Source organism: Labrus mixtus, chromosome 19 (genome assembly GCF_963584025.1).
Source record: "Labrus mixtus chromosome 19, fLabMix1.1, whole genome shotgun sequence".
Classification (NCBI taxonomy): Eukaryota; Metazoa; Chordata; class Actinopteri; order Labriformes; family Labridae; genus Labrus; species Labrus mixtus.
This window is the reverse complement of record NC_083630.1, coordinates 4,181,584-4,208,413: the sequence shown is the minus strand read 5'-3', so window position 1 is coordinate 4,208,413 and position 26,830 is coordinate 4,181,584. Positions and strand designations below refer to the sequence as shown.

The 26,830-nt window shown below is 42.8% G+C and overlaps 1 protein-coding gene across 5 annotated transcripts in view; it reads right to left on the bottom strand.

The window, feature by feature from the left end:
- LOC132994061 (partitioning defective 3 homolog) overlaps positions 1 to 26,830 on the bottom strand; it is a 378,183-nt gene that overhangs the window by 220,175 nt on the left and 131,178 nt on the right. For all 5 annotated transcript variants that reach the window (XM_061064159.1, XM_061064160.1, XM_061064158.1 and 2 more), the window contains exons 4-5: positions 6,339 to 6,523; positions 2,222 to 2,359 (exon numbers count right to left, since the gene is read on the bottom strand). In XM_061064159.1, the coding sequence (XP_060920142.1) occupies positions 2,222 to 2,359; positions 6,339 to 6,523 (323 nt within the window). The remainder of the gene's footprint in view (positions 1 to 2,221; positions 2,360 to 6,338; positions 6,524 to 26,830) is intronic.

The window sequence follows — 26,830 nt, the reverse complement described above, 5'->3', positions numbered from 1 at the left end:
GGTCCCTCTGAACCTTTGTCAAGTGTGCTCTCACTATTCAATTTGTACAGCGTCAATTCAAGAATTATAAAAATGCTTTAAAACACAGCTCATGTGCATGAGGCCAGAATCATACGCAGGACAAGACATGACTCATACAGCCATTCAAAGTTTGCTACATGTGTTTGTCATGGCTAGACATCCTATTCAACCAATTCACCAACAGCTCTGTATTCACAAAAACACTGAAAGCACTGAAATAGCTAGTTTTCATCCGATAGCTTTGTCCTGACGTACCGTCTGTCCAGAGAAAGAACAGAGACACTTCAGCAACGGGAGAGAAGGCCTCGGTAACAATGACACAGAACCTTGGCCATGTTGTATTTTTAATTAAACCAGGAAGAGAACGACTGAGAGAGCACACAGAAACCTGCAGCACATCGGCCTTGACATCCAGAACAAGAGGAGAAGCAAAGTGAATGAACACAGAATACCACAGCAGCATGTTTGGCAGCTTGAATCTCCATCAAACTTTATTTTTATTCCAACTCTTTTATTATTTCCTGACACGTCTTTTCCATATCTCAAGATGTCATACTCTCCTTTCTTATTCTATATAATGTGAAGAGTGGATCAATTAAACACCTCCTGCGGATGTCAGAGCAGCGAGCGGAGGATAGTGACGGGCAGAGACTGACACACATTACCGATAGAAATCCTCTTCACGCTTTGCTCCTCGTGTCCGACACCTCCCAAGGTCATCCCCGCTCTCTCCCCGCAGAGATTCTCTGTCACTTTTAATAACTTTTAAAGGGAACATTTTTCCTGAGCTCTGACAGGCTGAGGAGGAGAGGGACCAGCCGCAGAGTGAGACAATCACAAAGTGCCGACAGAGCGAGGAGGTGTGAAGTGAGGAGACTAGGCTGCAGTGACTAACTCGATGTTACTTTATAACAAAGTGTTGCTGCGTAGAACCCAAGTCTGAAGTCTGATGTGGATTGTGTTTGAAAAGGGCCCGGGCAGTGGGCGGTCAATGGGGGCTGTAATCACTGCGATGTTCGCTGTCACTGCAGCGTCTTGTTGCATTAACTCCATGGCAGAATGTGAATCTGACAAAGTTCAGTTCACTGACACAAAGAGACGTGAAAAGAGCTTCAAACTCAAGGACAAGAAGTCCATGTTCTCATCTAACTCCAAACTGCTCAGGATTGATATCTAAACCCTAATGTCATGTTGTATATGTTCCTGTCACTCAGTGGAATGTATTATTAGTGGCTACAGGACCTTTCCACAACTATGACAACTATTCACACTTTTCACAGATCCCTTATGATCACTCCCAGCTCGCAGTAGTATTTGAAATCAGTCTCGAGGCCACTTCACTAATGTCTCGGTCTCATCTCGGAATCTAAAGCATTTTTATTCTGTCTTTTCTCGGTCTCAGACTTGGCAGATTCCGGATTTTAAATCAAGACTGGTCAAGACCGCCACTGAAAGGCTATTTGTCCACGTCATCACTGTCATTCAAAGGAAAACACCTCTTTCTTTTTAAAGATTTATTTTTGGGCATTTTGTGCCTTTATTGTAGAGATAGGACAGTGGAAATCAGGGAGAGAGAGAGAGAGTGGGGAACGACATGCGGGAAAGGAGCCACAGGCTGGATTTGAACCTGGGCCCCCCGCTTGGAGGACACTAACCACTGCGCCACCAGCGCCCGAAAACACCTCTTTCTAAAAGAACCAAAATCTTCCATTCATTCATAGTTTGATTTGTCTGAACGTGAACCATTTGTGCATCTCATTTAATGCTGGTGCTCAAGGGTGACATCTACTGGATCAAAAAGTTTCATATTCTTCCTTTAACTGTAAAAGTGACTTTCATTTTATGGTATATATTTGGTTATGCTGAATTAAAGAAGACCTGAAGCACAGGAAATATTCACACAGTTGATGCAGGTCAGGATGCTGCGTCAGTACCTGAAAGATTGAGTTCTCAACCAGGGGACCTGCGGAGTTCCCCAATCATAAAGAGCGATGTCTAAGGCTCTGTCAGGTGATTGGCTCATTGGCTTTGCTTTTCAAATCAAGTCAACATCCACTCTTTGATGTAACCATCCTCTTACATCCGACTGGCAGGATATGCCTAAGATTCCTATTCAGCCAATGGTTGGGTTACTTCTCAGTGCCAAGCCTTTCAGAGGAGCAATGTTCATGTTAAATCTGGATTAAGTCTAACTTCATACCTGTTCCTGTCTGTCAAGCCATCGGTCAACCATTGGATGGTTGGCGCTCAGCGAAGATCGGGTCATCTCTCTCTGGAACTGAGTGGACCAGCCACTCGCGTCACGAGGAAGACTCCTGTAGGCGTGGGCTCCTCGACCCTGCAACAAATCAGGAAGAAAAAAAACGGATTAATATCACTGACAGGCTTTGACGTGGACCTGAAGGACTGCTAACCCATTGTGATTATTATCTCACATTTGTTAAAACTTGAGGACAGTTAAAAATGTTACCTTCCAGGATCCCTTTTTTTCAATCAATCAAAAAGGTGAGGAAAACCAAACTTTTTAAAGACTATTCTCTGAGTTTTTGTTAGTGTGTTTGTGTCATAACAAACAAGTGAAAAAAGGAGGAGTTTGGTGAGTTTGTTGAGATACTCATTTTAGAACTGAGTTGTAATGAGACGTGTGGTGAAGAAGCCGCAACGTCAGAGCCACCACGGCAGATATGACATTTCTATCGTTGCCGTGGAAACAGAGGATGTAACATCAAAGACCGACGCATAAAGAAGCGGGAACGGCTACTGACAGCTGCTGTACTGTTGCTGCAACAGAAAGAATCACTCCCATGATTCCCCCCGCCGGCCTCAACGCCATCTTTTGTTATTGTTTCGATCGAGAGCCCCTTGGCGGGAAATTCACATACTTTGTGTTTAAAAAATTTACCTCAAAAGTTTACTCTCAGCTCAGTGTACCACCACTGAATGTACCTGCACTGCCATGAAATGATCTGACGTAACATTATCTAAAATCTGTTCTAATCGTGCGTCATCCTCACAAACAGTTTTAGTGTGTTGAAGCTCTCTCCAGCCTCTGGACGACAGACATTCAGTGGTGCAAGTCACTAAGTTTGTCTTGGAGGTTTGCCACACACACTAACACAGTGTTGTTCATTCAGGTCTCACTCTATTCCTCCCTCACCTCTAACCTTCCCTTCAGCTAAACCAGAGCCGCTAATAAGAAGCCTCTTATAATAAGACAGCCACAGCTGAGCTCTTCTATTACAGAAAAAGCACCATTCAAAAATGCTCCCGCCAAGGTAATGTCAAACACCGGCAGACCTGCAGACTTACTACGATAGCCACAAGCACAAAAACACACACACTGGATTACATTCCAGACAAGCTCGCTCTGGCATTGTAATCCTGGCAATTGAAGGTCAAGGTTGCCGAAGCCATTTGAATGAAAATGGAAGCAAATTAATATTAAAAATCAGAACAGAGACAAAGAGCTACAAAGAGAGACAAAGAGAATAATTTAAACTCGGATGAGTTACGCAACAGAAGACGCTTATTAAATGAGACACTGCACAACAAAAGACGAGACAGTTGTTGCAAAAGGAGAACGAGGGTGGGGGGAGGGGGGGTGAAAACAAGCGATAAAACAGAAGCAGAAAAAGGTAAGCAAAAAGTGCAAGGAGAGAGCAGTGGGGGAAAGATCCTATCCCCCCCTGCATGCTACAATAAGCCATGTGTGTTTTAGTGCAGCTGAATGTGCCGTGACGGGGCCCGAGGAAGCGACGCAGACACAGACAGGACTGTAAAACTCGGCCGGACACTTTGGCTCTACTGAGACCGCCCCCCGATAGCCATCGCGGCGGCCCCTGTCCCTGCTGTGCACCGTAGCACGACACAGGACCCCCCCCCCCCTGCACAAACTTTAACGACACATCAGATCGTTAAATTTGGAGAACCCTAGATCCCGGAGAGGTGGCAGTAAATCAACAGGCTCATATGCACCGCCTGAATCCCTTTAGTTGACCGTGCTAAGCGTGCGGAACCCGGAGAACGAGGTATTGTAAAGTCATTGAGAAGACGAGTGATGAGTTTACAGTGCGAGCTGATGACTGAGGACTCCCGTTGGATTATATTAAGGAGATTTAGCAGAACCGAGCCTCACTGGACTGACTGGGAATTGAACAGAACGTGGCTGGCTGTGGTGTGTTGAGGAAATTACCCCAGACAATGGGGAGTTGGAGGGGGGGGGGGGGGGGGGGGGGTAGTGTAGTTTATGGCTCACATCCATATCATACATCATTTGGAACTGATGTATGACAAAAAAATATCTATCAGAGTCTGTGCTCACTAATACATTCAACATGTGTTTGTTGAGTGAATAAAAATAGATTCATCCCGGACTAATGGTGAATATGTGACAGTTGGATGTATGGCAAAGAGATGCAGAGGATCATGGGGGCGGGACTCGCTTTTTATTGAAAATAAATCAGATAGAACCCGTCGGGGGACAAAATCAGACGGACCTCACGATGTTAGCTCATTACTTCTCAGAGCAGTCGGCAGTGACAGGACGACGACTTTAATTGATCCAATTCAGATAACTGTTCATCTGCTGTGGATTTAGATCTCAGTCTCAGTGGGTTCATGAACATTGCAATCAGTCTTTTGGTATAGTGTCATTACAATTTGAAGACTTAAACCAAATATTAGATGTTTAAAATAAAATGACTTGAGTATCCTGGTTATGATCATGTTAAGGATATGGCGTTTACATGCACACAGAGAAACCTGCTTATTCATGCCTTATGTTTCCATGCTGACCTATATGGACCAGATATTTTGAATCTGAATTTGAATTTTATAAACTTTATTAATCCCTGAGGGGAATTCTAGTTTACACTCTGTTATTGAGAGACATGCTTCTCACACACATAAGCCCAAAATACACACACATGTACAAACAGGAGCTGTGGACATGCATTATTTGAGAGATACACAGGGAGCACACCAGAGCAGTTGGGAGTTCAGTGCCTTGCTCACGGGCCCCTTGGCAGTGCTCGGGAAGTGCCCTGACACCTCTCCAACTAGCAGAACAACTTCCATATTTTGGTCCGCATTGGGACTTCAACCGGTGACCCTCCGGTTCCAAACCCAAGTCCCTATGGACTGAGCTGCTGCCCCCCCAAGGGGTAGGTTTCCATGGATACATTTTGATTGTACGCGTAAAAAAAACACCAGTAAAGAAGCCTTCCTTTGTCCAAATTAAAAGATCTACCAACCGTTCCCCCTCCAGCTCTTCTCCCCGCCCTCTGCTGGGGGGAGTGTGCTGTTTCATTGTTGAGGCTCTGACAACTGAAAGTGTCTTTAAATGGGATTATCAGTCACAGCTTCCAGACACACTAATCACGTGGCGGTTTGCCGTGTCACGTTCCAAGCTCTCAATCAGGTCCCCTTTTTTTTTTAACCTCCCTGTTTTCCTCGGGAACACATCTCTCTTTCCCAGCAAGAAGCGAAGGTCTGTCGGCACCACGTTGGGGGCAGCCATTTTTTGAGAAGTTAATTGGCTTTCCTTCTCTCTGAGAAGCCGCGGGGAGGTTGTACCTGAGCTGCCATTTTTTTTTTTTTTTTGAGGATTTATAATCAAAGTGTGAGTAAGTCTGTGAATGAGGAACAAAGAGAAAAGTGTTCAACAATCTGTGCTCGTCTTTTTTTGGCAGACGAGATGAGGTGTTATCATAAAGAACTAGTTTCAGATAAAGACTATCACTGACACTGCTGGATATCTGCAAGCAGGGCAGCGCAGGGTTCATATCTCATGTTCTGTCTTTGATTTGGGGCACGGAGCAGAGGAGAGATGGGAATGAAGGAAGAAAGCAGTAAGTTAGTCAAAAAGAGAAAAGACCGCTGGAGGTTGGAAGATTTCAGAGAACTTATCTCTGACATTATAATTGATGCAACTCCAGTTCATCTGTAGAACACTGAAAAATAACTTCTGGTTCATGCTGTTTGAATCAGTGTAGGGGAGAGTTGTCTTCTTAAAAACTAACTTTCAATTGTGACCTCATGAAACCATGAAGAAGAGAACATCACATACAGTAGTAACGACTAATGATTGGTCCGCTCTGCAGAGAAGGCTGCTTTTGGTTAAATAAAGATTTAAGGCCATGCTGATCTGTTTTTGCATTTTCTTGAGTTCAATCACTTTTAACATTCACACCAATCTGTATGATAGAAACTGTTTGTCATATTAGGGAAGTCTTTATGAGGTGTAAGATGTGCAGTCAAAAGTCAAACCTAAAAAACATTCTGTTCCTAATGCATCACTGATCAGATTTCCATGTTACCTTTCTCTCCAGGCTGCCGGTGGTGGGGCTTGTGTTTGGCTTGTGGCTGTGCTTTTGGAAGCCGGCAGTCGAGGACCAGCGAGCCGGGTTCTTTCTGGACGGTTCCTCCGGCATGACCGCGACTTCACCCAGAGGAAGGCCGGCTAGGGAGGGATCACTGCTGCGACGGACACTGAGAGGCATGTCTGTGGAGGGAGGGAGGGAGGGAGGGAGGGAAGAAAGGACAAAGGAGAAACAGTGAGTAAAAGAGAGTTACTGCAACATCAAACCACTGCTGCTGCTGCTTTATCCACATAAATCCACGTTCTTTCCATCTCACTGTTTCGGCATTGGCACATTTCTGGGCCCACTGCTCGGTCTGCTAACCATAAGGCCTCTTCATTACCTCTTTGACTGCACTATATGTCGACCTAAACATGGGAAGTGGTGATTATAGGTACTGTTGTTTCCATAAAAGGTCCATTGAGTCCCAAAAGGAAACATTGTACAACTCAAGCATGAGAGGTTTACTTTGGCTTGAGTCCTGCTGCAGAGAAAGAAATATACCATAGTTACACTTTTATCTGGAAAATTACCCATACAGCTATTAATAATGTAAATATTAGGAAAAAGTGTATGAGGAAAATGATCCAACCCCTTTCTCTCAGCCTCGCCACCTTTAAAATAACAATTACAATCATAATTAGGGCTAAATTGCTCGTAAATTATGATATGACCGGAGAAAAGGGGGTCATCCGTTCATACTTCATAACCCGCTGGAGCTGTTCCTGGAAAGTTTCCTGGGATTGCAAGCAGGTCCCACAAACCGAATCACCCCAAGCCATCATCAAACATCTACAACAGGAAACTCTGCTCCGTGTTACAGCCGCCGCAGCGACCCATCTGCGCCTCCATCTCGGTGTAAAGTTCTCAGGTTTTGATCGGAGCTGCCAAACGCAAGGAGAGAGAATAAAGTCGCTCCACGCTTCACACTCCCAGATAAAAAACATTTAGTGAGAAATCCTGCTGATGTCAGTTAACACAGACATGGCTGTAAGTAAATCCGCGAGCTGTAGTGTGAATCATCTGGATTTTCCCAAAAGGCCATATGGATTTGTTTATGTCGTTCTAGCAGCCTGCGCGTAACACCCATAATTATGCAAATAGTTGGGTAACCACCTGTCATCCATCAGCGGATCACTGCAGCGAGCATATGCCGCTGCTAAGCTCCCCATCTGATACACCGGAGACGTGTCTTAGTGGTGGAAGCGACGCATTTTTAATCACGGCTTACGCTGTGCCACAACTCGTGCGTATTTAATATTGTGACAAGGCCGGGGAGTTCTGAACGCCACTGTAAGTGTTTCCTGTGACCACCTGGGGGGGTTACTGGGAACCAAAGGGAAGTGTAATTATAACTGAATCCCCCAAATAAAGGTGAGATAAACATGTGTTTGTCAGAGCCTTTCTGCTGCAGACAGGAAAATCACACCTTTGCTTTGAATGTTCTCTGTCACTTTTACCTGCACTGCTTCAATATGCTAACATGATTTTAAAAATCTAACTCTCTCATGTCATACAATTCATTTCACTACCTCTTCTCCTGCAAGATAACTCTGTGGTTTGCATTTAAAGACAGAGAGGGAAATAAAAGAAGTATGGGACAGGGACTGCAAACTAGCCATGTCTAGAAACCTGTATGCATGACTTGTGAACATTGCTCACTTCCCTGTTACATAACAAATACAATTATTGTAATTATTCTGCAGTAAAACTCATATTTTTTCACCCTATACTGGTAAAAATGTTTTTACTAAACCACATATGTAAGCCGAAATATGGTGAGTGTGTTTGGAGGTATTTTGTCTGCGATAGATGCAGCTGGCGTTAAGCTAACAATAAAAAAATAAAAAAATGTAAAGAGTCAGATATTGATGCTCTTGTCTGGTGATGAAAACAATAATAAATCTTAAAAAAAAGAAAGAACACAAGTCCTCCGAATTAAAAAGACAAAATGCTGTTGTTTTTTTAAAATCCCTCCATAATGACACGTGGAAATGTTTCTGTAGCAGGGCAACAATGTGTCCAACATAAACCATTTTCATGCACTTCAAGAAAACAATCCCACTGGTGTTTTAATGGGGAGGACAGTCTTTGGGTTTAGTGGGACAGAAAAACATTTTTCAGCAGAGCAGCATTCTTCATCACAGAATCACTGACATGTCATGACTTAAGAAAAACTGCACACTAGATTTAAGTGATTGAACCTCTTTTTACATGAAGTGTAACCTGAACCTGCTTGTCATTATGTTTAAGTGTGCTATAAAAACTCTTCTTGTTGCTGCCAACTTAACTCCTGCGTTTGATAAAGTTTCAGTATCACTTTCAAAGAATCCAGCATGGCTGACGCCAACACAGAGATATTTGGGCCTTCATCCTGATGCAGTGAAAAAGATCAGTTGTCACCGTGTGTCCCCCGGCGCCGTCCCCTTCCTTCCTCTGTGAGCCGGGGGACTCTGACAGGCAGACTTCATATGCAAATGACTTTATCATGACATCTGGAAACTCGGAGAAACTTTCTCAACCACCCCCCCAAAAAAAAGTGAAGTTCCAAACTACTTTCTCAAAGTAACTTGAGTTAATAAAACTGGATCTCTCATGAGGGAATCTTTGCTGCGAGACAATTTCTCACACAGAAACTGATAGCTTGTAAAAAAAACCAAAGCTTTCCCAACACGTCCTCCTCAACAAACCATCCTGCTGACATCGACCATGCCAACTCAAACCACCAGCCGCTTTTCATATTTTCTTTCCTCCTCTTACAAATGTGTTTCATTTATTTTGGCCGGTGTCTGAAGCCTTCCTCAAAAGCAGTTTGAAGCGGAGTAAAGAGGCCTCAGCTAGCAGCCAGACGGCCCGTCATGAGCATCTATACTCTTAAATCAGGTCCAAGATTCAATAATGGCATTTAATAGACTTTGCCCTCTTGCGGTAACCGCCGGTTCAAGTCCAGTTCAGGGCTCTAATGGGGTTCACCTCAGACAGCGGGGATAATTAACGTCCAGCATTCTCCTCCATGACAGGATTAGAGATGACACAAATACAGAAGGACAGGGAGAGAGAGTGATATCCACAGAGACGGGGAGGAAAACAAAAAGGGAATTCAGAGAAGGAAAGGATAAAAAAACAAAACAAAGATGGGCCAATATGGAATAAATCAGATATATCATATCGAATCAATTAAACCGTATACATCCCCTGATCCATCTCATATGCCTCTGATTTCTATTAAAGACTTCATAATAAAGTTTTGTCTGTGTGTGTCTGGACATTGAGTCGCACTAAAACACTCGACGTGGATTAAAAGCTGCGGCGTACTTCCCAGAATATCTCAAGACGTTTATCCGGCTCTTCAGAAACCATGACGCCATCGATCTCTGTTGATGCAACGTGATCGACTCCAGATGCTCTTCATATATGTATGTGTACTATTTGATTACCATGCTTAGCCAACAATCAACCGAAACAGCAGCATTAAATGAAGAGGCTGCAGATGAGGACAGCTGTGACGGCCTGCAGGTCAACATCTGAATCTCTGTAAAGTTTGTTTTGTTACATCGTGTGTTGATACAAGATATGATCTATTTCATCTCATTTCACATTTTGAAATCAGCAGATGAGACCATTCTGTATCCAAAACCATCAGACTGCTGCTGGTTAGAACTTCTTTTCTAAAGGTGTTTCTCGCTGTGAGGCAACAGCGCTAACCACCGCACCACCGTGCAGCCAGAATGAAGCCAACACTTTGAGAAAAGCAGAGTTTGACTTCTTTCTTGAATTTATTTTTCTATTTTATTTTCAACATTAGGATTTTTTTTCTCAATATGCCAAACAAGAATAAGGTATTACCTTTGCTGTTTCATTAATTCGGCACTTATTTTTTTGAAAACATACATTCCACCTTGGTTGTCCACGTCTCCTCTAACTTTGATTTTATGACATTTCTGAACATGTCCACCTCCTCCGCACGTTTTCCACTTTAATCTTGACATTTTGGTTTTTATTTTCAATATTTGAACTTTATTCCGAACATCTTGACTTTACTTTCAACACTTATTCTTTATTCTGAAATTAATAAAATCCTTCCCATTTCTTTCGTATGTCTGACATTTATACTGAAAGTTCGGTCGATTCTTTAAATGTTGTTCTTATTCTCAAAAGGCTGAAAAAAACCTGTACGCCTGACGTCTGATCTCTTTGCCTACATGAGGGAATAGGGAAATATATGAGGGATTTACTTTGTATGATTGGGAAAGCAGGATCTTAGGCCTCCTTTGCATCATGTATCTCTGCTTAGACATCGACTCATAATGTCTGAATGTCTCTGTAATGAAACTGGCATCCAAACGTTAGCAAAAAAAAGCCTTTTATGATTTATTTTTGATCTTCTACTTAATAAAACGCTGATCCATCAGGAGGACAAATCCTTCCAGATTCATATATGATAAATAGAGGAGTCCTTAAGAGGTGTGTGTTTGTGTGTTCACTGTTTAGAAGGTCACACACAATGAAGACCCCCTCCCACTCTCCACCCTCTCCTTTCTCCCCGAACAATTTCCCTCTACTTAATTTGTGATGGGATTATCCCTGCAGTCCGAAGGGTTCGGTTGGTCCCACGTTTAATAACCAGCACAGCTACTTCAGACCGAGTCAGCCATCGATCCAGCCTGAAGGGGGAGTGAGACTACTGAGGTGGTGGTCGGGGAGTGATGGGGGGCAGCTAATAAAAGAGGCCCTAATCCAGCCTCCGTAGTGAGGGATTATGGCCAGGGCGCAGGGTCATACAGATGTACACACCTTAATTCACCACAGGGAAAGGTCAGACTCTCCAGAGGCTATTACCCCGCGCTCTGTCTTTTATTTATCTTTCACCTTGTTTAGAGGACAAATATATATTAGCCTGAATGTATGACCATGGATAAAACACTAATATAAAAAAAGGACAGAAGGTAGACCATTAAATTCAGTATTAGATTGAACAGTATTCAAAAATCTAAATGTTGTGTTATTTTGGATTTAACAGCTCCGTATTGATACCCATTTCAAACATGCGATACAGTTACAGAAACATATGTAATATAATTTACTTTCCCTTGAATAAGACATACATGAGGTAAGAGTGAGCATGGCCTTTGTCCACAAAATGTTAGAATGTCACCCTTGTGTCCAAGAGGATATTTGTGTAAACATTTAAGAAATTATTTTTCAGGTGTCCTGAGGATTTTGTGTTCACAAGAATGGGACAACAATAAAACCCATGATCGCGTTTTTCTAGGACATTGTGATGTCACAGAGTGAAACTCTTAAAAATATGTTCTGGGTAGTGTTGTTGTCAAGATGACATGAACCAAGACGAAGACATGCCCGAGACCAGAGTGCTCCGAGACTGACATTTAGGAATCAAACTACAAATGAATTGGAGTTATTCATTGAAATTGTAGAAAGGGGCCTTTTCCTTCCAATGACATTAATGATGTGGAAGAATATACCGATCAGTGGTGGTCTTGACTGGTCTTGATTTAAAATCCAGAGTCCGCCCAGTCTGAGACAAACAAAGTTAATATGCTTTTGATTCCAAGATGCGACCGAGACCTTCAAAAAGTGGTCTCCAGACCGGTCTTGAGACAAAGATGGGTCTTGAGTACTACAACACTAGTTCTTGGTATCCGGTCTTTGGGTATAAGGCTCACAAGAATGGGACGCTGGATGAATTATGGGACAGACGCAAGGTGAGACAACTCAAAACATGAAAGCCTGTGACCTGTCATGAACCAATGAGTCGCAGCTGAGTTCAAACAGGAGCAGGAAGTGTTAATGCTGCTGTCAAAGTTCACTTTAAATCAGATGTCGTCATGTTTCTCTAAACTATCACTTTCTACAATTATAACCAACAGCCCTCTTTACCAGAGAGATGAAAAGTTCACTTTAAATAACGTCAGACCAAACACTCAGAAAGAAATCATGCATGCCTGACATGAAGCTTTTCCTCTCTATGAAATGAGAATTTGTTTAAGGACACCCACTCAGACTCACAGTTGTTTCAGACGTCTTTGAGGACGTCGGATGTTCCTTTGTTGTCCTGGTGTATTTGAAGAACTAGAGGCTGATATAGTGACAGGGAAATGTCCCCTGAGCTGATGTCAAGCGACATGCTAAACATCAATGTTGAGCCGCCTGGATGAGAGGTGTTATATCGTCTAACTTCTTGTTATTGTGAAGCCTGAGATGCTTTCAAGAAAATTGGAGGTTGTGAAATTGTCAAAAAATCTTGTGATCTTATAAACTAACTCCACAAAAAACACATTAAACTTTATTTTTTTTTACATAGTCATCTGTATTTGTTCATAAACTACACCCACCTGAAGTACATTTACATCCACCTCACATCACTTTCCCTCAGAACGGCTCTGATAACAGCAGAATCCACCACAAACTTACTGTGAAAGAGATGGAGGTCAGCTCTAATGTATTAGCTGTGGAAGTTTCCAATCACTAAAATGGCATGAAGTGAAGCGAGAGGGTCCATCCTATACCTGGAGAGGAGGGAGTGGCCCTTCCTTCTGACCGGCTGCCAACTCAAGGTAATGGAGTTAATGCCTCAGCATACTGAGAAGGTTACAGAGAGGACACGCTAACGAGACGCTGTGTGTCTGTGCCTGGTCTCTTATATTTCTGCAGCAAAGACGACCGAACATCCTTTGTGTGTATTATTACACAGCTACTTTTAAAGAGAGCAGCTCAAATGAACCAACATATCTATGAAGATGTTTTAAAGGTCACATAGTCTCCTCCTCTTCAACCAGTTTAAGTAATTCTCAGAGCTCCTCAAAACATGTATGTGAAGTTTCTTGTTCTAAATCCACTCTGATCCTGTATTTGATCATGTCTATAAACCCCTCTATTTCAGCCCTGCTCAGAACAGGCTGTTTCTGTGTCTGTACCTTTAAATATGTAAATGAGCTGTGTCTGACCACGCCCCCTCTCTGGAAGGGCCTGGGTGTCTCAGGCTTTCTCTCTCCATTTCCTATTGTTTACGATGAGAAGACAGACTCAGAGGGCAGAACAAACACCTAGCTGTGGGAGTGTCACCCACCTGGGGGAGGGGTTACTGCCCCTTATGATGTCATGAAGGGAAAATCTCCAAACGGCCTGTTTGAGCACACATTTTCTGAAAAGTGGAGCAGGCAGAAGATGGAGAGGATGGACTTTTCTCATCATTGGGGGGTTTGTAGACAGACTAGAGACACATATTAATGTTAGAGAAACAGGTTGAAGTGTATTTTGCATAATATGTGACCTTCAATGCTATATTGCATCCAAGCAGTGCATTTCTCTTTAAGGTTAGATATAGGTGAGAGGTTATGGAATAAATAATATACGGGTTCCTCCAGTATTTAAATACAAATATGTGCATTCAGTTAGAGTATAGGCACTATTAGAGATGAAGGCTGTGTTACGGCTGGACTTGGTGTGTTCCCTTGTGGCCCTCTGGCCCTGGCGTATGAGTCCATGCTTTCACATCTAACTGATTTAAATATAAATGCCTTGTGACCATGGCTTCATGAAATCTCTAAAAGCTATTTTTTTTCCTGGGCTGCTTTGAATACTTCAATCCTGGGCCAGTTCAGTGTCTGAATAAATTATGGCACCGAGCCATTTTAACTCTCCTCTCCAACCGCTGACTTCATATTGATGTGTCTGTGTGCAGCATGGGGGGATTTCCACTGAATACACCCTGACCTGAATGATCCACAGGGGGACAGAAATGTTCCTTTTTTTTGGGGTGGGGAGTTGTGCAGTTCTGGAGTGGTGGGAAGCAGGACTGTGGAGAAGGAGATGAAATATGTAGAGGACTCAACTGAGGCCAAACATGCTCGACATCCCCACTCAGAGTGCTTCTGTGGAGTGTTTGGTAAAAGTCTATACTTTGATGTAACGTCAGAGTTAGACGAGACGAACCCTGAATAAACATGGTACATCGACCTTTCCCAAAAGGGGAAGATGAAATCCGATATATGGATTGATGGGGAAAGCATTTCCAGTTTCAAAAGGGAAATCTCCACTCAGTTTCAAATTATTTTATTTTCTTAAATGTGCAACCAATATGCCTTTCAGTGCCTTAAATACAGCAGCTTTGTCAATCACCCTATGCATCATGATGTGACTATTTAGGCACCCATCTATTGTCAGTTTTAGGCATGTAGGGAACATATTTCTACTCCTCTACCTGCAGATTCCACATAGCACCTTGTCCGCAGCGTTACATGTCCACCGTGGTATTGCTCCATCCAACGGTATGCGCCCTTACCCACTGGGTCCACTTCATGCAGCTTGAATTGTTTTTTTAATTGGAACCTGATTTGACCTAATGTTGATAAAGTGATGGAATATAAAACATGTAGTCTGTACATTGTATGTCTTTTATCAACCCAATGCTTTTTGCGTTGCCTTGTCTGACTTCCTGTCCTGCTTGATGCATGCTCATGGTGGGCTCCATGGAAAATATTTGGCGCATATTCGTAGCAGAGTATATCAGAGTGGCTCTTCCGGTACACATTGGAGACTGACCACAGCGCATGCAGTGTAAACATGAGCAATCCGATCCAGTGTGCGCCGCACAGACAGTGCACACTGATCCTGTGTAATCTGCCCGCCAGAGTCACTTTCCTCGCTATGACAAAAACTTCTTATGTCAATCACACAAGGGTAGAAGTTATTATTCTCTGTGAGTCAAACACTAGAGCAGGAGAGGAGCTCTCCCACAGGGTAGCTGAGTCACCCGTCCTGTTTTTTATTTTGAAGCAGATATCAAGCCAGGCAGACATAAAGAAAATACTGCCTATTAACTCTGGAGAAACAGCAGAGGGTGTCAGCCGTCCTCATGTCCTCTGAGTTGAGGCCTCCAGCAGCAGACACCTAGACTTTTTCGCAACATGTACACAGAGGTGTGTGTGCTTTGTATGCGTGACTGTTTCCCCCAGACAGTAAAGATCTCAGATAGGAGGTGGAGGGGAGTTCACTTTCAGATTTAAACCAGACTCTTATAAGTCAGGGCTCTATAGAAACTATAGAGCGACACTATCGGTGTGCATGCCTGTATGTATTTTTATTTTTTTTTCTTCATATGTGCATGCCTGAAAAGTGTGTTATTTTTCTGGGCTGTTGCACGGTCTGATACTCAGGTAGTTTATCCTGCCCAAAAAGGTTTGAAATGTTCAGCTCAACTCATTTTTTAAATCCTGTGAAAGTCAGATTCCATTTCCTGCAGTATTGATTAATTTATTTTAATGTCTTCCTGTTTTTAGAAGTTGCAGCAGTGAATTAGTCTGGCTCTGTTAGAACAGAACCCTTTAAATATTCTGCAGCTCGATCTACTAAAACACTGGGATCCGTCGCCCAATTAAAACACCCTGACTATCCAGACTTAGACCAGACTCATGGAGACTCCCCTGCACACTCGACCCCTCTGGGACTCCCTAATCAGCAAACCAAACAACCCTCAGCCGGCCCAGGAACAGATCGGCAACAGCACCTTCCTTGTAAACACTATTTTGTGTGTTTCTCCATTACGGCCGGTCTGGAGGTACAGGCTCTCGGAGAAAAGGGGCCATAAATCTCACTCAGCCCGATATGTGGCCGAGTCGCTCATGATTAAAAACACCACTTTGAAAATGTCATGAGCCAGCCGAGAGGGGTGCACGCTGGAGACACAGACACGACTACCAGGCCTGATACTTGGATTCAGGAAAAAAACATTGACTTGTATTTTAAATATCACAAACCTGCGTCTGCATGGAAACATAAAGATACCCTTCAAACCAAACCTGTGCTTAATGCTGAGAAGTAAACTCAGCAGGGGAGATTTCTTGAGTCACTCCATGGGTGTCAGTCTGTAAAAGCTGCAATGAAACTGACTCTGCTCCTCGTTAAAAAGCCATTCAGCCACCTTTAAAAAGTTTATTTATGTGGCTTCCATCGGTGCTCCTGAATGCCCCTTTGTATTTTGAGGAGGTTTTTTGCACCCAGTTAAAATTCTCAGGATTAACCCTGAACACTTGTAAACTGAACACTGTGTGTTATCACAATACAGAACTGTGTGTACTGGCCTTGAGCTGCACTAGGTTTACACTTGTTTTCACACTTGTACTAAAAAGATGCCTGATCGTTTTGGAAAGCACAAATTATAAAAGAAACTGTACAGAGTGAACACTCTCTCACTGCTCTGAATGATCAGAGTACGAGAAGAAGTTTTGGTGCTCTATTGTCCAAGATTTCAAAGGGAAGCGTATCTTGATGGACAATTATCCACTATCAAATAATGCTCCAAGCACAGAATCAATTTAAAACAACTTTACTTTCTGCATTTGCACTGAAACAGGAAGCGTGTTTTAACACTATTTATTAAAACCTTTAAGGTGTTAGAGGACGCATTTCTCAATAGATGAAAAGCCCCTCTTTGTCACCCTCCACTTGTCAACAAATGTACGTTCTTTGTGAAGGGGGAGGCGTAACAGCATTCTGTGTTTTACGGCAGTGAAGTTGTACCCAGAGACATTCGGGGGGCAAAACAGAAACCCCTTAAAGGTAAAATATGAAGCAAAAAAGCATCAATTTAGAATAACTACAGTTATAATGAGAGGTATTACAATAGTTGGATGAAGACAAGATTATTACTGAGAAGACTCTTAGATTATATCAGTCCAGATTTACTAAAAACAAACTTTTAAAGCTATATTTCTGAACTTTTTTATGCTTTTATTTGGGAGACAGGACAGTTGATATAGTTGGAAGAGAGTGGGGATTGACATGTGAGAAAGGAGCCATGAGTCGGATTCCAACCCAGCCGTCCGCTTGAAGGACTATATCCTCCTACATGGTGAAGCACCAACGGCCCCACATCTAATGTTTTGTCGAAAGGCTGTCAGGTCAAGACACGACGACATTGCTTCTTGTGTCATCTTACAAGCTTTAACCGTCACAGATGAATCATCAGAGCAGATGTGCGAGTGGAAACTGGAGGTTGATGAGTCACTGAATGAATTTCAGTTTCTGACAGGACAGAAAACATCCAAATCATGGAGCTTATTCCACCGTGGTTAGACAGCACGTAGAGAAAATCCATATCGCAAACATTTCAGCCGCAAGAACAACTTCTTCCTCTGCTCTGAACAAAAAAACATCCTCACTTCAGCTGCTCTTTTCACACACAAACTTCTAACAGACTCCCCAACTTTCTGCGGCCCTTTGATGATTTATTGGGGGAAAACAGTTATTTGGTGTGAGAGATGAGAGGAGTGCTGAGGGAGGGCTGATACGAGCTCAGCCGTGTGGCTTGGGTTGATCAATGGTTGGAGAACATTGGGTTAAAAATCCAAGCCTGCTGTGAGCTGCGGACAAGTACACATGCTAATCTTGAAACGGCTAACACATACACATGAATCCAATTCTGATCGGATACAAACACAGCAGCACATATGAGGCTAGAATAATATGCAACAAGTCACAGCACATCAGAGAGAAACTCTTTCCATAATGCAGAGCAGAATGACAAAGACACAAAATGTGCTGTTCGGCATTAAGGGAGGAACTTTTGTTTTTAAAAAGGAACACGGGCTCCTATGAAACAGATGGTATTTTGATGTGCAGCCTCTGTGTTTTGGTTATGCATCGCTCTGATCTGTCACGCAGTATCATAAAAGCACATGAGGATTTTATACACACTGAAGGCAGGGGATGATAGCAGACAAACACGGGTTTAGAAGCTCTAACTCATTGCAGGTTTGGCTTGTAATGCACCCTCAATGGGAATAAATCAATTAATTCGGCAACAAGTTGGAAAAGGGTGTAGAGAATTTTCTCAGTCTGCAGATAATGGAGAAATTGGTAGTTTTACAGGAATTACTGAAGTGTCTGTGACCAATAAAACTTCAGTAAACCATTGTTAAAATCCCTCTACGCTACTTTTACATCATGTACCCATAGGTTGGAATCCACACAGAGAACAAACTGAACTGGGTCAGGACACCAAAAAGGGATGATTTCACATGACTTTAGAGAAGAACAAAGGCTCTCAGATGTTCAGTCTAAGCATGGTTAATGTTTCCAGACCTTCTTGCAGTTGTGGGCGGCAGCTCTGAAAGACCTCACCCAAGGTCCAAAGCAGAGGCGGCTGGTGCATTGTTCTCCAGGGTGCATGGGCACAATTTCTCTCAGATGGACAAGCTGTCTTAGCTCTTTAGATTGTTGCTAACAAATACTGGAAAATACAGGAGCGTGCCTATGTTCCCACAGCCCTATGTTCCCACAGCCCTATGTTCCCACATTTCTATGATTTGTTTCCAAAATTAGGCCCTATGTTCCCACATTTCCTTTTTCATAAATTTGTATCAGATTGTATCCCCCTTTCTCCCAGTTTGGTAGCCAATTACATCCAACCTATTATCCAGTAGCAATGGACTACAGATGGAATGTAGCTTTTAGATAAATCTGGTGCGTCCATCTCTTTGTTTATTGCAAACATTTAATGTAAGTGCACATTGTCCTTTCAAATAAACAAACTAAACTAAGTAGCACAGAGGCCTCACATTGACTAGCTTCCGATCAGATCAGTCGAATGAAGCACAGCAACTGAACGCAAACCATAGTTTGCAGTGCATCAATACCTCTGGAAAGCCGGGTTGGCATAGAGAGGGGGAGCTCCTGGGATGCTTGGAGTCACTTTCCAGCCCTCTGGAGGCGTCATAGGCTCATGGAGGAAACGTTAAGGAAGGAGGATGCCTATTTGAAAACTCCTCTGTGTCAACCTGTCAGAAAAATGTGGGAACATTGGGCTGACCCCGAAAAGACCAACAACTGGCTAACAGAATAAGCATCGCCATCAATTTTAACTAAGAGAGCTTACTTAACATACTCAACAAACAACACCATGTGCTCCTAAAAGGCATTATGTTTTCTTAACTAACGCGACTAAACAAACTGAAAAAACTGCTGACTCATGCAAGTCTGGTCTGCTGCTCTGATCCACCTTTGTAAACAGTCCAGTGAAGTTCTGTCATTCTCCTCATGAGGAGTGAGTGGGCAGCGCCCTAGTGCCCTCTATTGACCAGCCGCCACTTTTCCAAAGTTTCTTTTTCTAATGGAAATGGCACAACTTGCCCTCAAACTGAAGGTGTATAGAATGATGAAATAAGCAGGTAACTGTAAGTTTTGCACAGCACCTGGAGTCCTAAAGCCTTGACCATGTGCTGAAAATCAAAACTATTTTCAGAGTCAGAGTTTCTCCCTTCACTTGAATGGAAGCACACATTTTGATATAAAAGTGTTGAAGCATGAGGCTCACTCTAAATTGTGCCGTCATGCTCAGATGGAAGTTTGCAAACTATTTCAACTCTCTACATGTTTTAGTAGAGAGTTGAAATGGATCTGAGCCACCACCTACAGGCCAATAGCTCAAGTTTATCTCACTTGGACAAAACCATTTTGGTTTGGTGATATCTACTGTAAGCAGTAACTTTGTTACATGTAATCCAATATAATACCGCGGCTTGAAACAGTTGTCTATATAGGGCTACTGTCTCTGTGCGTTGAGCCGTTTAAAAGCGGTCCCTTTTCTATACAAAAGAAGCATCATTGCAAAAAAGCGTCAAACACACCAGTGGTTATCGCCACGAACAGACTCAAGCTAAAAAATGAAATGTCTGCTGCGAGTTGGTGGTAACTGCACCACAGTTCTTATAAGTCACACTAATTTTCTAGTGATCAGGAAAAAATTCCACCTCTGTATGACTTTAAAAATCATGATGCATTCATAAGGTCTATAAATATGACTTTGACATTATTAATAATGTAACCAGGGGTTAAATCAGTCCGGCTGACTGCGGCTCGTCTCTTCATCTACATCTGTGGAGACAGTCTGGAGCCACTACGCACAAGGATGTGAGTTTCTTTTCTTTTCTTTTTTCTTGGGATGTCCTTGTTTGCTCTGTTCAGAGAGGAAGCTTTGTTATAAACAGTGAAAGTCATTATACATATTTCAAGTCTGGCATGAAATTAAACCCTGATAAAGTTTCCCCTCCGGTCTCATCATATTTATGCCGTCAGCATGAGAGCTCCGCGCAGAGAGAAGGTCCAGAATTCAGACACAAAACAAGAGCAAACTGCATGGAGCAGGATGACTGTTTGGGCATGTTTGTGCCTTAATATCATTAGAGCTATATGCTTTGTGAATTAGTACTTGAGACAGAGCAGATAGAGGGAGCGGGATGAGCATTTTTTGAAACTATTCGCAAGGTATCAAGGTATTCTTGATCTTATTTTTTAGTGGCTGCGATTCTTTCTTAGTGAATCAGGCTCGGAGATATCGAACATGATTGCTGCATTCACAAGAACGTTTTCTAGAGTTATTGTTTTTGTTTTACGTCGCCAAAGTCATAAGATATTGATTTCTGCCAACAAGGGGCCATAGCTGTTTCACATGCAGAGTGACCTTTAAAGGTTTTATTTAAAAGATATTGAAATTATGGGGGCGCCGATAGCCTAGTGGTTTTATTGCACGCCCCATGTACAGAGGCTATAGTCCTCATCGCAGCGACCGAGGGTTCAAATCCGACCTCGGCCCTTTGCTGTATGTCATCCCCCACTCTCTCCTCCCAGAATTTCCTGTCTCTTTACAGCTGTCATATCTACTAAAGGCAAACATTTGAAAAAATATCTTTAAATTTTTTTTTGAAAAAAACAGTTTTGAAACTGAAACTCATTCATTCCAAACAAACATTTGACTTTCTGACACCTTTTCTCTGCTCTCTCGGCCTTCAAAAACCTTGAGCACCTTTCCTACAGTATTTAAAGGGTTAAGCGAGCAGCAGCATCAGTATCGAGTTATTAAAAAGCTGGTCTAAGTCCCATGGTAAACTTATGCAACTGGTGTCTAATACAAGCCCTCTGCAAGTAGTAAGCTTGCTGACAGCAGAGCTTGAACCCAGTCTCCATCAGAAGTGTGGATCGTGTCATCACCCGGCCCCTTGAATTGGGGGGGGGGGGGGCACCTCCTGATCTGCCTCAGAGCTCTGCCCCCTGAGAGATCTCGCCCAGGAGATAATATGACTCAGCTCGTTGTGGGTTTGATCTCTGCAACTTGACTAAATTCCACATGACAAAGACAATTTGGTCGAGCGGGCTTTAGGAAGTGGTCATGAAATACAACCCCTCTTGTCAACCTGCATCTGCTTTGCTTGAATAAGACAGTAAAAACCAAACCAGCTTGGGAGGGGGAAAAAAAAGAGACTTTTTGAAGCTGGCCAAGTGCTGACAGGTCCTTGTGTAGGTTTGAGAACGAAAGGAGGCTTCACAAATTGAGATCAATAAAGTGTTATTACTGTTAATACAAATGTGAGGCCGTGACTAAAGCAGAAATCTGCATCTGATGGGTGAAAATGCAAGAGAGACTTCTCACGATGTGTTTATGTAGGAGATTGCTGTAGAGCGGAGAGCTGGTATGTTTTCTCTTTTCTTGTGTTGCTGCTGCTTCCTGTGGGCGAATGAAAACATTCACCACATATTCATAATTTATCCTTACAATCTAAGCAGGAGGATAGAACGCAGTTTGTTTCCCTCATATCCAAACAACACAAGCCCAGAGCTCCAGTCCAGCATACCAACATGTGGTCTGCACAGGCAGCACACAAAGGAAGTCCGTCGGGTAGTGGCTGCACATTGTCACATTAATTTGCCCTTAAAAGGCTGGCAGAAAACATTCCATGAGAGAAAACAATAAATCAAGCAGAGTATGCGAAAATGTTTGACTCTGATCAAAAGCTGTGATTGTGAGCCAAAGTAAGTACTCTGAAAGTGATCATGCTGGCCAGACGATGGGAATGTGGTTAGGGAGTGTTCTGGGGTTTCCACAGTGCTGTGGGCTGGATTGTATCTCTGTGGATCTGATGGAAAACAGGAGGAGAGAGAGGAGGACAAGCACTGTATCTGAGCGGAGGCCAAGAGGACGATGTATCTTCATCTCTGATAGAAGTGCGCCTGGACTAGTTACATCATTTTTAATGAACCCTTCCTGAATATTCATTGTGCCGCTGTACTCTCTAACTCCATCGGTGTGTCAGTCCTTTGTAATTCCTTATTTCGAAAAATGAGTCCTTTATTGTAATTGCTGTAAAAGCCCTGGAATCAATTGAACAGACAGCAGTCCAGATTTAAAAGTGTTTTTATACCATTAAGTTTTGAAACAGAGCAACATTTTATGATTGAGCCATAGAATTTAAATTTAAAGTCTATCCTGACAATATGCAGAGGACTTCTCTCAGCCATGAATGCATCATGAGAAACAGGTCTACGGGGATTTAAGGAGGGTGGTTATACTCACATATGGTGCAAGGAGATTAACAATTTCTCATAAATCAACGATATATCTGTCACCCCGGTTTATCAAAAACCATATCCTGACAAAGATAATGTACATTTGGTCAAAATGTTGTGACTATTTTGACACTTTTTGTGGCATTGACTTAATGTGCATCCTTGTCCTCCTTCTTCTTGGCTGAGGGGATTGACCCACTTCTACACTTGAATGGCAGGTTTTGAGACTGCTGCTGGGATAGAACAAACCTTTTCTGCGAATTTGAGCACTCAACCTCCAATATTAATGAAGTCAATTAATCTGAAACATCATATGCACGTTCACAACAATGCATGCATACATTAGCATGTGTAGCATGTGTGCCTATGTTGGAAGTGGGTAAACACACTTTTTGTTTTCAACCACATTTAGCCGGCAGCATGTGCCACGCCATGCCTGAGTGTAGCCGATATGGGAGTTTTGAAGCTCCCAAACTTCACAGGTGACCTCCACGTGGAAGACAATGACAGGAGTGAGGGATGGTGGGGCACTTACAAAGGGACTAATGAAGTGGGTGGAGGAGTCGAGGGGTTGTAGGTCCACTGGGATGAAGAGCCTGGAGACAAAGAGATGCTAAACATCTTCCACCCTTTGTGGACTCATCCCGCTGAGAGGCATTGCCCTTGGCCACTTTGACCCTCTTTTGACTCGTCGTACACAATGTAAATGAAGCGCGGAGGGTCTCACTGACTAATGAGGGAGACACAGCGGAGGGCAGACAGAGAGGTGAACAGCTTAAAAAAAAATAACTCAAGCATTGCTTTATATTTAAAGTTAAATCAATTAATTCAAAATGTTATATCAGAGACGGAGAGCCGATAACCCAACAGTTATGCTGAGCACCCCATGTACAGAGGCAATTTTGAAGGCCTGTTCCAGGGTCCAAGCTTTTGAAATCAGCGCCCTCTCTGGATGTGTCTGCTGCCGATATGCAGTTCCTCTGAAAATGACTTTTCACACAAGCACACAAGTAGGTGGACAACAACAAATGCAGATGTTGGATACATTTCAACTGGAATGACTCCCGCTCGACATTTTCTTGAAATCTACTCGCTTCCTAGGGTACCTTGGAGTTATTTAAATATTTAATAAACTGTGTATTAAGAGTCTCAGAGATAACAGAGGGTAAGGATGTCATAAGTCACAGCGACAGACAGACACATCATTCTGATAAACGTGCTTCTGCCCAGTATCAGTGTCGGATGGTGAGATGACTCCAGAGTCAGATAAAACAAACTCAGGCTCTTTTCCCATGCTCCCTGCCACGGGGGTTACAGCCAGCCTCCCTGTGAGTCTATTTCTGCATGTCACAAAGTGTAAATGACTTTGTTTCCCCATGAAGACCTCACTGCTCCTGTGTTGTTTTAAGTGTGACACAAGTGACCCACAAGCACTGATCTCAGCCCAGCTCAGGAAGTAATAAAGCAGTCAACAAACACACACACTCCCTCTCTCTCTCTCTCTTGCTCTCACACACACACACACACACACACACACACACACACACACACACACACACACACACACACACACACACACACACACACACACTCCCCCTCCATCTCTCTCTCTCACACACACACATGATTCTGGCTATAGCTTTATTGGGATCCTGGCAGAAGTAATAATAGGAATAGTACGGGTTGCACACTCCCAGCGGTGCTGAATAGAGACTTTCACACTTCATTACCAAAACACTGTCTTCACTATTTAGCCGTGCTGGCCGTTGCAATAATTAGCTTTAATAAGCCCTGGAAGATATTATGACAGTATGAGTTTATTTTTTTTATGACTAATATTCCCAGTGATTGTGAACTGAACACCCACTCCTCAGCAGTTTAAAGACCCACACTGGGCACTCCCTCTCTCCCCTCTACAAGCTGCACTATGATTAAAAGTTGACATAACTAATAGCCTCTCCACTAACTCAGGTAGAGTAAGGCGGTTTAGAGTCTCACGAGGGCTGATGGGTTTGAAAGTGCTTTTCAGCGTGCTAATGATGAGCATGCTATCTCGACATCTTCACTGCTGAGTATGTACTCTACTCTGGAGCTACTTTGAGAGCGCTGATGCACGGCTGAAGTGGTTGTGGATCGTTGTTGGAGATGGGTTGAGTGGGTCCAAGGGCTCCCATAGCATAGACACATCCATACTCCCTTTCATTTCCCCGTACATGCAAAACACTGTGTTTTTTATCTTAGGAATGGATCAATTCCTGGTCCATTGGAACAATAGTGCCTTGCTTAGCTAAGTAGAGAGGAGATGCATTAAAGAACATTCAATTATGCTCATGCATTAATCAGTGCAAGGACCCTGTTGAATTTGCTAGGATTATCATTTCTTTTGTCTTTGTCATAAATGAGAAATATTTTGGATTCTGCATGAAAAATAATTGCAGGGGGTGCCAGTGGCCTAGTGGTTAAGTTCTTAAGTTCTCCAGAGCGTTTGAATTTAACCTGTGGCTCCTCTCCCACATGGTGTTCCCCACTCTCTCTCTCTCTCTCTCTCTCTCTCTCTCTCTCTCTCTCTCTCTCTCTCCACGGTTTCTGACTCTATCCACTGTCCAATCTCGAGATAAAGGCATAAAGGTAGGCCTGAAAAGACCAGCAAACATTCAGTTATAGCAGCAATAGGTAAGAATACTAACAGTAACAACTAATGCGTGATATTGAGCTCTACACTGTTGACACATAAAGTGACATTTAACTTATTCTTGCAGGATCCCAAACACAAAACTTCATAGCCTATTCAACTGTTAGGTAGCCTGAAATGCACAAAGAACTGAAGGCCTGTTATGATATTTTCTTACACTGAAGCAGAGCTTAACAGATACTTAGTTTATGCTCCATGTTCACTTAAAAGATAAGGTCATGGTCGTGTGTCATGATGATGGAGAGTGTCACCCACACTACAAAACAAAGAATCCTGAAACAGTCATCACCTCTTCCCGAGGCCAGATATAAAAACAGAGAGCAGAAAACAAAGCTCACCATTTGAAAAAAAAAGCAATTCCATGTCCTGTAATGATAAAACTCAGTGAGGAATGGAGAGTGTTTCTTTCATTCATTCTGCTCTGCCTTTTTGTTTGTGTAGAAAGCAATTTTACAGAGGTAGTTTGCAGGGAAAGTTGTAAGCACTGTGCTGCTGTCTTTGTTTTCCTTTTGTACGATAAAACCTTTCAGTCCATTAGCCCAGTCCATGGACGTGAAGCGTGATCACTACCCAGTACCTAAGGTTCAAGTTAGCCGTTTGTGATTACACTGCCACATTTTTTCATACTCAAAGCTTAACTTGTCATCAATAAGTGGCATGTCCCTGCATTGAAAAATGAAGCCCATGGCTATGAGTGCAACAAAAAAAAAGTGCAGTTCCTCATGTGTCCACTTGAGACTGGTTCCAAAAGCCCCAGAAGCCCCATAACACCCATATTAAAACACAATCTTTACAGCAGAAACAAACATGTTCAAACTTCAAACTTGTTAAAAAATCAGTTTTTGGCCCCATAGCTCATTTCTTACTTAGACACATTATGTGAGAAGTTACCTTTTCGTATAACCCATTCCTTTATTTTTTAATTAAAGCTAAGAGTTTTTCATTATTAGAAGTTTGGCTCATTTGACTGACAGGTTGGTGCATTGTAGCTTTTTGCAAGGAGGCTTAAGGCTTTAGAGAAATCATTTCCAACATGGCGACTGCCAAACGTTTGGCTTCAAAATGCCTCTTCAGAAACCAGTTGGTGACATCACAGACTTCATGCATGTTGAATACAGTCTATGGCCATCACCCAGTGACTATACCACTCTGTGATGATGGGTCGTCCTGTGTACTTTAAGTGAAGTTAAAATTTTTACGATGAAGTGACAGCAAGAAGTGAACTAAAAGTAAAAAAGAGAAGCAGGGGACCGCCAGACGTGAGAAGGTTTAACCATCAGACAGGACCAATCAGCAGACGCACACACTGCCAACATTATCAACTCTGTGATTCTTCTGATAACTCAGCCCCGAGATCGCGCCGCACCGTCTGCTTACCGCTGAAGTGAGAGATTGA